This window comes from Melozone crissalis, unplaced genomic scaffold (assembly GCF_028551555.1).
Source record: "Melozone crissalis strain CALT ecotype California unplaced genomic scaffold, PUWL_Pcris_2 ptg000012l_1, whole genome shotgun sequence".
Taxonomy (NCBI): domain Eukaryota; kingdom Metazoa; phylum Chordata; class Aves; order Passeriformes; family Passerellidae; genus Melozone; species Melozone crissalis.
In genome coordinates this window covers 6,307,438-6,322,923 of record NW_026535790.1, presented here as the reverse complement: position 1 = coordinate 6,322,923, position 15,486 = coordinate 6,307,438, and the positions used below count along the sequence as shown (strand labels likewise).

At 43.7% G+C, this 15,486-nt stretch overlaps 1 protein-coding gene across 1 annotated transcript; it reads right to left on the bottom strand.

Moving 5' to 3' along the window:
• Positions 1 to 57: 57 nt before the first annotated feature.
• On the bottom strand, positions 58 to 8,373 carry NUBP1 (NUBP iron-sulfur cluster assembly factor 1, cytosolic). The gene is made up of 12 exons (XM_054271167.1): positions 8,312 to 8,373; positions 6,406 to 6,916; positions 6,184 to 6,304; positions 5,816 to 5,952; positions 5,569 to 5,637; positions 4,998 to 5,030; positions 4,045 to 4,135; positions 3,733 to 3,887; positions 2,556 to 2,666; positions 2,331 to 2,433; positions 1,568 to 1,651; positions 58 to 1,021 (listed from the first exon to the last, which is right to left on the bottom strand). Exons 1-12 carry the CDS (start codon positions 8,371 to 8,373, stop codon positions 969 to 971), a joined length of 1,530 nt encoding a protein of 509 aa, XP_054127142.1. The 3' UTR covers positions 58 to 968.
• Positions 8,374 to 15,486: the final 7,113 nt, after the last annotated feature.

Sequence of the window (15,486 nt, the reverse complement as noted above, 5' to 3'; positions counted from 1 at the left end):
CATAAGGCTCTTCTAGAATTATGCCTGCATGGAATAAAGTCATTTGTGTTTGAGGGTTTAACGCCTTTGTTACTTAAAAGCTTCACCAAAAAATTGCTTGTGTGAGCACAGACAGTGCTCATGGTTTACAAGGAGCACGCTGCTTTCAGAAAAGCTGTCAACTAACCTCAAACTGTTGGATTATCTTAACCAGAAATTACATGTAATGAAAATATGATGCTGATTTGTTTAACTATGGAACTACAATAAACAAAACCAAACTGCCTTTCCCTCTTGTACACAATACTGACTTTTCAGAGCTTTCAAACTACAAACACAAAGGACCTCTTCATTATTAAAAATACTGAATGTTTGTTTTTTAGTGTTCAGGCTTAGGGTCAAATAGAACAAAACAGAAGTCATGAACCATGTTCACCCACTACTTATGTATAGCTAAAAAGTTAATCTTGTTTTGATACCTGTAAAAAAATAAATAAAGCAGTGCACATGTACTGTAATACTACCCCAGCTTTCACTCTAGACAAAGATATTTTCCAATGAAAGGAGACATTTAAATGATGTTATTCTGGGAGAGGGAAGGGGCATTACAGCTCACCCTTGTGCAGCAGGCAGAACTAAGGCTGCTGCACATGCCCCAGTGTCAACCCAGCATATTTTAAATTCAACCTCCTAAGTAAAATGTGGGTTGTATTCTCACCTCTTCAACTGCTACCTTTACAGTCAGGTTATTGGTACCATGACACTGGAGGCAGAATGCACTTGATAATCCAGATGCAGACTCATTTTCACAGCTTTCTAGTGAGGGAAGAACTACAAGAATCTTCAACTTTTGGAAAAAACATAGGCAAGAGCCTTTATATTAAGAATTTATTTGCAATATACAAAAAGAATACATTCCTTTAATAAATCAAGGCATAAGTTACTTTTCTATAATTAGACATGAGCTACATTTTTGTTCCACTTACAGATTACATTATCTTTTCTTCTTGCAAATGGTGTTGTTCACAGTACTCCTGAATTCCTGCAAAGATGGAGAAAAAGTAATGTAAGTACTATTTCAGTTGTATATCAGGAGTTTGTTGCTGCTGCATCACTCCCCTGTGGTTACAAGTATCTGAAGTTGGGCCTTCCTTACACTGAAAGTAGTTTTAGGATTATTTTAAACAGCACAGCACCAGCTGTTTAGGGAGTTTTTGCAAGGGGTTTTTGTGTGATTACAGTTAGAAGTGGAGGCATTGGTCAGTCAGTTGCCTCCCACTGGGTTATGGTGAGCACCCCTCCACACCTGCTCGAGAGCCTCAGAAGGTTTCTCTGAGCACAAGGACACCCTATCTCTGAAAATGAAAGCCTGACTTCTCTGAAGTCAAATGCTGAAATCAGTTATCACATACAATTTCATTATCACTTTAGCAGCCACGGTCTTTGCACCTGCTACTTTCAGAATTGCTGAGTCCTTCTCCTGATTTTATTTTGTGGAACAGTTACACAAGCTTGTGTAACACCTTTGTGTAGTGCAGCAGTGCTCAGAACCAAGGGGATTCATTTGCACAGTGATTCTCAGACTCACTTTGAATGATATTCCTGTAAGACAGTGTAGCTGGAGACTCAGGTGCTTCAGCCAAGAAAGACTGGCCACTGTCACAACTTTTTCCTTGAAGGACAAAGAAAAAACACAGAAACAAAGCAACAGGAAAAGATGAGTTTTTCTGTTTTTTAGCCTTTATCCTGTTCCAGTTACACTTCTTCAAACAGCCACCTGCATCTATTCCTTTTAGGAAGCCCTGAAGTCAGTAACAGGACTAGAAATACAGTGTACAGCTTGACAGAGGAATAGTACTAGCAGAAACCTTCAGCTGGAAGTACTGAGCTGTTCCTTGATGTCATTAATTCATGTATTAATTGATAAGTTAGTGGGCAAAGAACCACACCTCCTCATGACCCACAAGAGAATTTGGGTGAGGTTAAAGCACTGGTTTTAATGCTTAACATCTACAAAATACTCTTCTTTGAAGTGGTTATTATTTCATTTAGTTTGCATTTGCAGGTGACTTCACCAAAGAGAAAAACATGTTGTATTTCAGATATGATTACAGAGCTGAAAAGATGTAGCATGTAATCTTAACTGATTAAGGAAAAGTAAAGGAAATTACCCCAGCACTTCCCACATTCTACACCAAGCTATAGTCATAGTTACAGTGACATTTGATTCAAAAAAACATTCTATCTAAAAGTGCTAAGAGACATCAGTGCCCGCATCAGGGTTTTGCAGCAGTAACATCAGTATAGGAGGAACAACTTGCTTTAAGTGCAGTTGCAATAAGTGACTTTACCTATCTGTGGATCCAGAGGCACTTTACCCAGGAGAGAAACACTCAAGTTCTGGCACATCTTCTCTGCACCACCAGTAGTTGGGGGAAAGATCTGAGATTCATTCTGGGACAACAAGAAAATCAGAGTTAAAATACTGCAATTCTGAGAAAAGGGCATTTTTGGAGCAATGTTTGCTATCCAAGCAACGCCAAGGAAAGAACACTGTAATACACAGCCAGCCTTACCTTACACTTGGGACACACAAAGCCACTCATGTTCTCCACCACACCTATGATGGGCAGCTTCACCTTGCGGCAGAAGTTGATCTCCTTCCGAACGTCCTGAAGTGACACTTCCTACAAATAACAGCAAACACTTGTATTTCAGCTGTTTCATGCTGAATCCACTCAGTAACCTCCAGAGAGCTACTGTATAATGAATTATTATTGCTGCCTTCATATTTTTAGGAACACAAACCTGTGCTATGAGCTCCATCAACAGAGCAGGTACAACACTTCAAGACTACTGGATGTGGTTCTGTTTTGAAATCTGACTCTAGTCAATATTCACCCACATTTGTGTTTTTTATCTCCTATGTTCATCTCATATCTTCTTTAAATGCAACTTTTTCACATTTTCATCTTACAGAAGGACCCTTGGTATTCTCCACAGAGTGAAGACAAGAACCACCAGGCTTACACTAGTTACCTTTTTTCCAATAAATTTAAAATATCTTATTCTCTCCTCAGAGTTTTTACGTATATGACTCACCTCATCCATTCTCCTGTTCCCTTCCTCCTTCACCAACTCTCTGGTATTGTCCTCAACACTTTGCTTCCTTTATGTGTTATCCTTTCTGCTGTTATAGAAATACTTCATGTCACATGCTAGTTTGACCTCCTGTTTTGTTCCAAACCAGACATGAAAACCTCTGTTTGAACTGGGGGTGGTTTCAGCTTTCCAGGGGCTGATTTCTTTTTTAAAAATGCACATGACAGAGCTGCCTACTTTGGTGGGTCACCTAGAGGTGACACGCTACTTCACAGGTGTCAGAGAGTGCACAGCTTATCATTTAAAAACAAAGCTTCTAACAAACATTCTTCTGAACATTAAGCTGTTGGTGAGTAATTACAGATGCACAATGGTGTTAAGTCTGATTCTGAAGGAGGAAATGACACACTGCATTTCCTTTCACCACACCGGTCCCAACAGCTTTTGATTGTGAGCTGCTGTGGTTTAGTGACCCATGTGGATCCCCATCCCTGACACATCCACCTAACCCACAGACCAGCTGCAGGGGCAACACAACAAAGTCATTTCCCTGAGATGCTGTACCCTCAGACTTCTGTGAAATCAACAGCCTGGAACCCAAGGGCTGCCTGGAAATGCCATGATGCTTCCCTGGTGGGCTCTGGCTCACACCTGGGGGGTCGTGACGATGACAGCGCCGTCGATGCGGGTGGCACTGAGGTACTGCACGATGGACAGGTGCTCATCCGACGTCCCCGGGGGCGTGTCCACGATCAGGTAATCCACCTCACCCCAGTCCACATCACGCAGAAACTGCTTGATCAGCCCTACAGGAAAGGACAGGAACGTGGAAGAGAAAAGTTATCTTCCTGTGTTTGACATTTCTGGGTCTTAGCTAACTACCCTAGCTACATGACTAAGCATATTTCTACACTTGAAACCTTTCAAGTATGTAAATCACTGCTGAAAACACTCAATACACACCATTCTTTTTTGGTCCTCTCCAGATGACAGCATCATCAGGACTACTAAGCAAGAATCCCACTGACATGACACCTAAGTTTTCTTCAACATACTGAAAGAGAAGTAGAGAAACATAACAGTGAAGAAAGACTACAGAAACAAACTCTGAACCCCTGTCTTACAGAAAAAGCAAATGAGGGGGAAGACATTAATGAAATAAAAGCAGAGAACTTTATCTTTTATCACAGGGCATTAAAAACTGCATCCTGTGCAACACTTACTAACTATACTAAGAATGAAAAAATGAAATTGTTACAGCAGTTTATGGAATCACTGGGGACAACAGAAGGATAAAAGTAGCTTTCAACACCAGCTGCCTTTCTAACAGCATGCACACTACAGGGGATCTTTAGACAACCAACAGTACTGCAAAATCTCTGCATATTCCAAAGATTAGTAAGGTTTGTCTTGGGTGCAATATACTTCTTGGCTGTCACAGAAGACATGACAGACTACAGCATGTTACTCCAAAATAACAAACCTGAGCAATTTATATTTATTGCCCATATTGCAAAGTCAGTAGACACAAGGTAATAAAACAATTCTAGAAATACAGTACTACTGTTTTAAAGAAATTTAACAGTCTGATCTACAAAGTCTATATCCTGATTCTATATGATATGTATCTTGATTTTATAGATCTATTCTATATTCTATAAAATCTGGAAATACATTCTATAGTGTTTTCTAGATATTCTATAGAGCATGGATATAGGTTATATAGATCTATAGAATCTGGACATGCAGCATCTGTAGATTCTATGCCCTATATCTGTAGATTCAATATTTAAGTCATTAGAAGAAGAATTAACAAGAGTATTCCCTGCTCCTCCCTCACTGTTTTTTCACTGTAGAAGATGGTGCCCAACCCAAACACACCCAATGAACTTTCTGAAACAACAGCACCAACTCACCACTGGAGACCATCCAGACCCACTCTGATGAACCTGAAAATTGAAGTGATGCACAAAAGTTGCAATAGCAACAAATGTTACACAAAACATAAACGTTAGTCAAACCTGGGCAAAGAGCTCTCCTGCCGGCAGGAACAATCCTGCTTTTGTGGGGCAGCTGAGGTAAAAATGCAAGAGCACCAGATCTCCATTAATAAGTGAATAACAACTGTTCAACCCTTACGCAAGTTTACTCATTACTTGCATTTGTAAGAAATATTCAAGGGCTGATAAAGCACATCCCACTAATACTACTCGTGTAGTAGTTTCAACTAGTCAGCATTATGTGGCTGACATGCAATGAAAGTTGGTTTGCAGAACTGCTCATCCTGAAAGCAGATGACTCTTTTGCAAAATATGTTATGTTGAACTTCTACATCTCACCTCATTTCCCTACCACTGCCCCACATTTCCCATTATGCACTCCTTTTAAAAGATCTACATCCAAAAAACCTGAATATGCTAATGAAAAACAGAGAAACCCCCCCCCCCCCCCCCCCCACGTGAACAAGATGCTTGAGCATTCACTCACCTGTTCTCCTTCTAGGCCCATAATTTTAGGAATCGACGGCCCACAGATATCTATGTCGAGCAGAGCAACCTGGAAAACAAACCAGCCAACCTGCCCCAGTGGAAACAAGGTAGCACAGGGCTGTCTCTAAAGGTAATCTCATGCAATGAAATCACTCCAGCAAGACTCATCCAGGAGAGTCAAGTGAGCAGGGACACCCGACCGGTACCTGCCCCCGCCGCCCGTCCTGCCCGTGCCCTCTGCCCACCTGCTTGGTCTCGTCCGCCGCCAGCCCGTGCGCCAGGAGGGCGCTGAAGGTGCTCTTGCCCACGCCGCCCTTCCCGGAGAGCACCAGCACCGTGTGCCGCACCGCCCGCAGCCGCGCCCGCAGCTCCGCCGCCTCCGCTGCGGAGACACCGCGGAGACACCGCGCGGTCAGCGCGCCCACACCGCGCCCCGGAGCCGGCACCGCTCCCCCGAGCCGGCACCGCTCTCCCCCGAACTCCACCGCGCCTCCTCGAGCCGGCACCGCGGCGCCCCAGGAGCTCCACCGCGCCCCCTGAACCGCCATCGCGCCCCACCCCGAGCCGGCACCGCGTCCCTCCGGTGCCGCCCCCGGACGGCCGCTGCACTCACCCGGGTCCGGCCCGGCCGCGCCGGCCGCGCACAGCCCCTGGTTGGGGCATCCCTGGCAGGCGGCCGCCCTACCCGCCTGGGCGCTGCCGGTCCCGGGGCACTCTGCAAAGGACAACGAGAGCTGGGCCGCGAGTGCCGTGAGCGGGGAGCCCGTCCCGCCCCGTACGGCCCCGCCGCTCACCCTCCGGCGCGCCCGGCGCCTCCGCCATAGCGCTGCGTCACTTCCGCCGCCGCCAGCGCTGGGGGCGGGACCTCGCGCCCGCGGTGCTCACCCGCTGCCGCCTGGGGGCGCTGCCGCCGAGGGCTCGGCTGACCCTGGGCACCAGTTAGGGATCCGGTGACACCAGTGAGGGACCGGTGACACCACGGGAATCCCCGTGACACCAGTGAGGGACCGGTGACACCACGGGAATCCCCGTGACACAGCTGAGGGAGCCAGTGGCACCACGAGAGCCCCCGTGACACCAGTGAGGGACCGGTGACATCCCGGAGCCCCGTTGACACACGAGAGCCCCCGTTTCCCCCCGGAGCTGTGTCGCGGCGGGCTCTGCCCGGCTCACCCGGCGCTGCGCACAGCCCGCGCACTGGAGCTGCCTGAGGCAGCGGCGATGGCCGGGGAAGGGCGCGGATCCGGGCCGGTACCTCAGGCCGGGTGGTCCCGGGGCCGTGCCCACCCGGCCGCTGCAGGAACCGCGCTCCAGCCTTGAGCCCGCTCCCAGCACGGCGCTGGCCGCTGCCGAGGGAAGCGTTGCACAGCAATACCTTCACTGTTGTTGCGTTCCCAGATTATGTATCGTTCCGGTAAAATCGCGCTGTTGCGGTATTTTATGGCAATTCTGAGTATATTAATTCTGTATCCTGCTGATAGACCATCTCCATTAATTGAATGGGTACATTTATTTGGAAGATTACACTGCTTTTACTTGGACAATCAACTTCTAAGCAATTAAGAAGGTCGCTGTACTTGGTACATAAAAAATAATAAAATCATTTTCCAAACCCAGGAAGTGTGCACCAGCTGGTGATGCGATCTGGACCCTATTCCTGACCACCTTATCCCAGTCGCTGCTCCCTCTCTCTTTCTCCCATAGCCGCCTGAGCACAGCCTTGTTCTCTCTTCTGCTCCTAACATCACTGCTGTAAAAAGGATATTTTCCTGATCCAAGCACAGTTGGAAGTCTCAAATACTCCCATTTCAGACCAATTAGTCACAAAACTTGTTTGCTTTAATATACAAGTGTGTAAGTTATTATTCGAGATGGTGTCACCTTGGAAATAGAAGAGTATCCGGTAATATTTGGAAAGGTACCATCACAACTTGGTAATAAATCTGTCTTTTTGAGAGAATTATACTGCAAAGTTATCTTTCTTGGGGCTCAGCACTTCAACAACTGCAAGCTTTTTAGAACAAACACTCTAGGAATTAAATAAAAAACCAAGCCAAACACAAAACCAGTAGCTGTCCACCTACTGAAGAACCAAAAGAAAACAAACCCCCAAACTAAAGCAAAACAAAAACCCCACCAAAACAAAACAAAAGCCTAGAAAAAAATCTGAAAATATGTTTAGTTATGGTCTTTGAGGAGCTTTCAAGCATATTTACCTCAGGTAAAAGCTCAAGACCACTGGATGTTTGTACAGCTCCTGCACTTACTCCTCTGTAATTACCTTCCATAGGAAACTAATGAACAAAATGCTGTTTGGAAATGGAGTCAAATGTTTAAGCAAATTCAGATGTCTGTGGTAGGGGAACTGGCCAGTAAGACATATCTGAGAAGTTTATACTGTACCTTGCCCTTGAAGAAGCTGGCTTGGTGTGAGACCACAGCCCAGTACAGCACTTCAGGTCTGTGCTTCCTGTCCAATGTATGGATTAGATTCATTGATGTCAGCAAGACTTTCCACATTTTAAACTGAGGTACGTGTCCAAATATTTTTCTTTTGGGTCCAACAGATCATTCCCCGTTCTTAAGATTATATAGAATGTTCCCTATAAAAAGCACCAAAAAGGAAAAATTAATTCCTTCCTCAGCACCCCTCTTCCTCTGAGCCAGCAAGGGCTCCTTGTGCAGGGCTCTCTGAGTGAACAACAGCCTTTAGAGCGTTTTAGGGTGGCATTTCTGCTCACCTTTGATCCAGCTCTATCCCCACATCAGGCAGACTGATGGTAATAACAGTTGAGAAGTCCATATGGCAGTATTTACCAAAAATATCAATGAATCTGCTGTCTTCCTGATGCTTTGGAAAGCAAGGCTTTGTCTTTATCCTTACTACTCTATTCTAGCCCAAGGCCTGACAGGCCTTTCTTGCTTTTGGAAGAGCCAAAGGAGATGAAGTTAAACCAAAAATTCCTTGAGAGTAAGAAAGCAGAGATGGAGCAACATATTTCCCTCTTTGTGATCAAGGTAAGCGGAAATGCTTAAACATATTTTCCAGTGATGTACAATTTGAGTTATGCTAAATGAATCTGTCCCCCAAAACACAAGAGATGGGAAACCACAACTCTGCTCTGGTCTTTTCTTTCTCACTTACAGCAGTGCTGGCATGAAGGTTCCCCCTGAACACCTCCTCCTTTTAGCATTGAGGCTTTCCCTCATGCCACACAGCTACCGGGTGTTTTCACCCTTGTGGTTGTTTGTCATTAAAATGAGAAACATTAAAAGCTGTGAGTTCAGTGAACTCACACTGGAGGCCAGTGGAGATGATGGTAGAGCAGCTCCCTCTAGCCAAAATTACAGCACTGAGCATTCTCAAGTCTCTGTAAATGCCAGCAAATTCTAACATGGCATTATAGAAAGCTAATGAAAGCAATTCGTTATTTAGCACAACAGCATTAAATGTGGTTTAGATTAAGGTCTTCCCCCTTCTCAGCATCAAAAGAGATGCACAGATGACCTAGAGCAGGATCTTTCTGACAAAACTCAGGTCCATTTTATTAATGAGAAGTGCTCTAAACTGAGGAACACATTGGACAGCATCAACTGTTACCCTGGAGTGGAAAAAGCAGCTGAGACTGAGTGGCTACTGCAGCATTTCCCTTGAGTCCTCCCTGCTGAGCACAGGCCCTCCCCTTACAGCTGAGAGTGATGTAGGAAGAAGTGGCTGCTCTGTCTCAGGGCCCTGCTTTGCCCCGGTGTCAGAGCCTCCCCCAGCAGTCACTCCGTGCTTTGCCCCGGTGTCAGAGCCTCCCCCAGCAGTCACTCCCTGCCTGCTGCCAGTGGCCGCTGGTGGAGGGCAGCAGTGGCACCTGAGCAAGGCTGTGTTCGGAGCTGCTTTCTCAGAGACAGCTGTGCTGTGCTGTCCTCACCCCCAGCTCCACTGGAGTGTCCCCTCTGGTTCTGATTTACTGTTCTGTGCCTTTCAGGTTACAACCCCACACCAAATCAAATCAAAATCCAGCTGAGGTGCAGGTAAGGGCAGTGCAGCAAACAGCACATCAGTGTCTGCCACAGACGTCATGTACTGTCGTAAAAGAGCTTGGGTTGTTGGGACCTTTGTGCATTTGGCACTGCCTTAATGTTACAGACTGACACAAAATTACAGAACTAAAATGCCCCATTTGTATGTGGTTTAAAACTGTTGATTCCCATTGGTCTCGTCAATGCAAGAGCAGTGGCAGCAGCAATAGAGGGCAGTGTCTCTGTGCTAATGCCTTGTCGGCTCCCTGAGCACTAACACAGCAGGAATCCAGCAGTGAATGCACTTCACAATCTCAAATGATAACGACTCTGTCTTGTTGGAAGGAGAAAAAATAATCGGTATGATTTTTTTACTTATGTTCTGTTTTTCATTAAAAGATCACCTGAAACGAGGGCATATCCAAAGGAAACTTGGCAAGCATTCTGCTGACTCCAGTACCACTACCTACTTTTAGGATTAGCCATGAATAAAATTATTCTCGTCAGCTCTAGTAAAAAGCAGATTAATGTGGATAAATTTTGCAGACCTTTTCCTTTCTCACCATCTAAAAAACGACATTATTCATTAAAGTTTTCCTGAAAGCCTTTGGCAGTCTGAGACCTACCTGCAGCACTCAGGAGCAGAGCAAGTGCCTTCTGCTTCAACAGACCCACATCAATAAATTACAGTCTGAAAAAGCAATGTTAAAGAACAGATCAAGTACTAAGTATTTCAGATAGTCAAGATGGAAACCTACTTAGAAATTTAATTTTCTGATGAAAAAATAAATATAATCCATCAGATCATAGAGAAGGGGAAAGAAACCCAACCCCAAATATCCTGCAGGAAATAGATTGAGATTGTCTGGTTCAGTAGCTGTGAGCAGTGCCAGCTCAGATTCAGTACACTGATTTAATACACTTTACTACTGTATCAGGCTGGTTACCTGAAGCTTCTCAGAGCAGCTGCCTAAATAAGTGTGCAGCACTTAGGAATTCCAAATCACTTAGGAAGGTCAGTATTTCAGTTTGGAGACCCTACAAATTATTGAAAAAAACACCACTGAGAAAACACCACTGACAAAACCGAAAGTAACCTTTTCTTTTTGCATCCTTTGATACTTACTCTCAGTGTTCAATTAAAATCTAGAGTAATGTGAACCGAAAAAAATAGTGACTTATCCCTGCAAAGTTTAATGTGCAGACCTAATTCTTAGCATAAAGCTTTGTACGGAGAAAGAAGACTAAATGCAGACAGATATTTGTCTCAGCCTTTCAATTTGGTGACTAAAATACATGTACTTTTCATAGAATACATTAAACACTTGGGTGAAGAGAGGGGTGATCTAGCAGGCAAAGCAAGGCATTAAAGAAGTGGTGAATTTAAGTCCAAAGACAGCAGCTTACACCACACCAGCAGTTTTGAAGCCAGGGGCTCAGGCTGCAAGTTATTGGAAATCCCTGCTGAGTGCTCCAGCTCCTGCATCATGGGCTGAATCCAGAGGAGACAATATCAGGTGCTCTCAACATGCAGGGGCCAACTCTGTCATGCTCTGAAAGGATGCAGACTTGGACTGGAGTGCACAGCTGGGGAGAGGTGGAATCATTTAATCTGAATTAACCTGAGCTTTAATAATCATGTTGCTGAAGTAGCAGATGCAAAGAACAAATTCCAAAGACAACTGAGGTAAGATTCACTAAAAGTTGGCCACTGCCTATTATCTTATAATACCCAAAGGGCATAGGAATGTTCTGTAGCACTTACATACTTCCTAGAAAAGCACCTCCTCACAAGACACACCTGTATTCCCTTCCCTGGAACTGCGTGTGGCTCACAGCCAGCCTGAGAGGAGCCTGCTCACAGACAGATGTCAGAGTTTTACAAGGAACCTCACAGCATCAGCCCAGAATCACACACTGCTTATGATTATTTGCAACTTACGTGTTTAAAGTGGAGAAAGATATCTTAGAAGTTTTTTTTTCTATTTTACATTAATTTATAATACTCCCTGGCCATTTCCTGATGTAGAAATTGTACATTAATTTTTTTGCTCTGAAACAGTGAACAAACTTTGTAAAGTGTGAAATAAAGAGGCCCACAAACAGCACATTTATCTGTTTTAGAGGAAGAAGATAACAGCTTTTGCACTTTTATTTTGCAGCAGCCAGGGAAGAGCCCAATCAACTAAAATTCATATGTTGGAAGTATATTAATTGAATTTTGAAACATATATTCTGAAGTTAACCTGAAGTTAACCTTTGTACTGACAGATAAAGTCTTGCTTTTGTCAAGCAGCAAGACTCATCTGCTACTTTCATACAGCTCCACTTAAAGTTCTATACGTTTTTCCATTAAGATTCTTTCTCTTACAGAGCAGCCTCACGTTCACTCATTTTTTCAATGCACATTTGGAAACAATAGAGTTTTCCTGCAATTCTATTTGTCATAACTAGTTTAAGATGTTTTTAGTTTATTTTTAGGGACTCTTAGGAAAGTTCAAATAACCAGCTAAATATGTGTAGGCTCACAGCACATAAATACATTTTCTTTTTCTTTCCCTCCCCTGTCTACAAAGCACAAAAGACGTAGATTTTTTTTGTGTACTTTAGCATTTATATGATCTGGCCAGCTATAGCACTTTATGACTGAGTTAGCTATCCATCTAAGCTTCTCATGGATTTAAATGTATGAACATTTGCTTCACATTTTCCATTGGTGTTTTCTATTGTTTTTAAGTGTCCCTATATAAAATAATTTCTGGCAGGAGGAAGCACAAGTGCATGGTGAGATATTAACACACAAGGAGGAATTTTGTCATGGAGTCCAGCGACAACTGAATTACAATGGAAAAACCAGTAGCTATATCATTAAATAGCAATAATCAACTACCTGGGGAAACTTGAGTATTTGTATTTGTGTAAAGAATAATTTGTTTCTATAGTATATGTGGATCAAACACATCAGAGAAGAATAAAGTCTTGTTGAGGCAGTTTCTGCTGAGTTGTTGATTAGCACATACATAGCAGAGGCACTTTACTCCTCACAAACTCCACAGTAATGGAGTTACAACAGAATTACAAAATGCTAGAGTGGAAGCAAACAGCTTATGCCAGTGAGGAGGAATTCAGGCTGGTCAGCGTTGTCTAAATAAAATGAAAATGCAATAGGTTCACTGAGAAAAACCAGAGCTGGTTAAGATCCCGGTGAAGTTACATGGTAGAAGTCCTGGTAATTCTCTGGCTCCTGACTATACATCAGAGGAACAAGAGGAAGCAGAAGGCAAGCATCAGCAAGCATCCTGGAGCACCCTTTCTTCTTTCCCCACTCCATAATAATTAGAGAAAGAAGCACTGCTAGGATTGCTTCAATAGGACAGCCTTTGGCTTAATTCTTAAATTCTACCACAGTTCTGTTCTTCCACTGGGAGTGATTATAGTGAAGGCAGCTCCTACAGTTCCTGCTCCTTCTCCTCCAATAGCAATTAGACAAAGGGTGCTGTGAGTTCAGGTTTTGTGTTTAAGAAACATCAGTCTTTCAAAGGCTGTTCTTGCACTGAGTTCTCAAGCAATGGATGCCACTTTCAGACAGGCTAGCTCCATAAAATGAGAGGAAAATCAACATAGTAATTATTTGCTATCTTGGAAGCAAAAAAGCCTGCTATTTTAATGAGGTCTGGAGCCCATTTTGGAATGAAAAATATTTTTCTGATTTGTAAAACAGCAAAATCTTTTTCAGATCAAAAAAGTCCAACCAAAACCCAACCCCAAAACAACATACTGGGACACTCCTGCAACCATTTGTTTCTAAAATCAGTACTCTGAAAAAGGAAGTAATCAAAAACTACATAAGAGAGTAAACAGTGTGAATATGGTGCTGATCTAAAAATGACCCCATGCTGAAATGGCACATTTTCTTCTGTTTATATCCCTTGCACATAAAAGTCTATGATTAATTTATCTTACTAGATTCTGGGATTAATCTTGGTTATAGCATTTGAGGTCCATCCAGAATTTGGGTAGTGGAACCCTGGAGGTGCTGGAGGCAGAAGCCTGGAAGCCCTGGTGAGGTATCTGGCAAGGGTTAGGCCACAAACCCGAGAAGGCATCACAGCTCCTCTGCATTTCATCATATCTGGGCTCAGAGCAGGTGCTCATTTGGGGATGCAAACATTCTGAGGAGTTCAAGCACAGCCTGGCACTCTGCTCAGACTCAGAGCTGCTCTCAGAGCACATCCTCAGACTGGTGAACAGAAAACAGTGTGGGCACAAGTCACTGTAGAAGAGGCGGGTGGTACATTGCCATCAACATGCCCCAAGAAACAAACACTCAGTTTATGCCAAAAGATGTCGTGGTAAATTTGTTTTAGATTTGGTGTAAAAGGACACAAATCTTTAGGAAAAGAAGGAAAGCCTTTAATCATAGTGCCAGCCCTCATTGATATGTTTGCATCTGCTTTCCACAAAGTTAATATTAGCAGAAATAGTTATCTTGGCTTCAGCCTCCTGGAAGTACCAATAGGCCAGGATGTTTATGGACATGAGCTCTGGGAATCAGTCAGAGCAGGCAGCAAGGGCCATGTTTACCCAGCCCAGTATTGGGGCCATGTCTGAACAGAGGATTAGCTCTTCCAGCTCCAACACCTGTCCTGTGCTCAGGGCTGTCCCATGCCCAGCACCACCCTTCCTGCAGGCCTTGCTGTTTCAAGGCTGGAAGCACAGGGATCAGAAAGATGCTAGAAAAACATGTATATATTAAATAACACCTTGAAAAAATAACCACCCACTCCAATAAACAAGTCATCAGGATTCTGAGTATTTCCACTGAGCTCACTGAGAATGCTTTTAGAAACAGCTTCATCGTGCTGGGGATTTTTATCACTGGGGTGTGAAAAGTCAATTTATTATATCAATATAGGAGGGAATTTGACTCTCACTTTCTTTTTTGCCTATATTTTTACTCTCTACCAGAAGAGCCTACAGTATTGCCTACAGTATTTTGTTTTAGTCGCTTACTCCTCAGAATGTCTATGACATAACAGTAAAACCAGTCAGGTTAAAATTATTTTAGATTCCAGATCTGGATTATGCTTTCAGTCGAAATATTGCAAGTTATCATAGTACTTTGAAATAACGTGGCATATATCCTAAAATTAATTGTGAAATCATTCATGAGTATTTATTCAGTCAAGTATAATATCAACAAATGTTAAATTTTACAAAATAATTTAGGCAAAATATTTAGTGAAGCTGACTGAGAAGCAAAGTATTAAAGGAATTTAAAAATGAAAAGGCACAAGTGTGTTCCTCCTACCACATTACCTGGCTGCTGCTTTTTGCATTCAGATAATAAACAGTGGGCTGACCTCAGAACCAACAAAGAAGCAAAGCCAGGCTGCAGCATTTTGGAAGTGCTTAAGTTGTACGCAAGCCTGCCCTTGAGTTCATGATGGAATTTAAGTGACTGCTCTCAGTCTAACTGTATCCAGGCACCAAAAACCACAGCCTGGTGGAACGAGAGAGCAGCAGGAGCAGTTTTCCCCACGCTCCCAAGGACGCTGCAGCACAGAACTTTCCTCATGTCCTGGAAGGGAAAGTTTCTGGCTGGGCAGTGCTGGGCCAGTGCCTCCCCTGCTCCCGTAGGAACTCCTGCTCTGCAGTTGTTGTTTGCTTCCTGCCTGTGGAGGCCAGCCAGAAATGACGTGGCTGGTGCAAAGCTGTCTGGTGATCCTCACCACCAATCCCTCCCTGTACAGCAGATTATCTAAACCACTCCAGCCAATGTGTGGTCAGAGTGAGTAATTGAAAACTGTTTGAACAAAACTTCTGTGATGCATTGGAGGCGGTTCCCCTGAGGCCATTTTTCTTTGTATGTCTTAAATGTCAGCGCTTTAAAAAAAAATAAAAT

Bases quoted from the DNA above. Each gene is read 5' to 3' on its own strand.
- NUBP1 (XM_054271167.1), bottom strand. From the start codon at position 8,373: ATGGACTTCTCAACTGTTATTACCATCAGTCTGCCTGATGTGGGGATA. The intron at 5,953-6,183 runs GTGAGTGCAGCG...GTGTCTCCGCAG, and splicing joins CGCGGCCGGGCCGGACCCGG to CGGAGGCGGCGGAGCTGCGG. The intron at 3,888-4,044 runs GTGTGTATTGAG...CCTTTCCTGTAG, and splicing joins GAGAGGACCAAAAAAGAATG to GGCTGATCAAGCAGTTTCTG.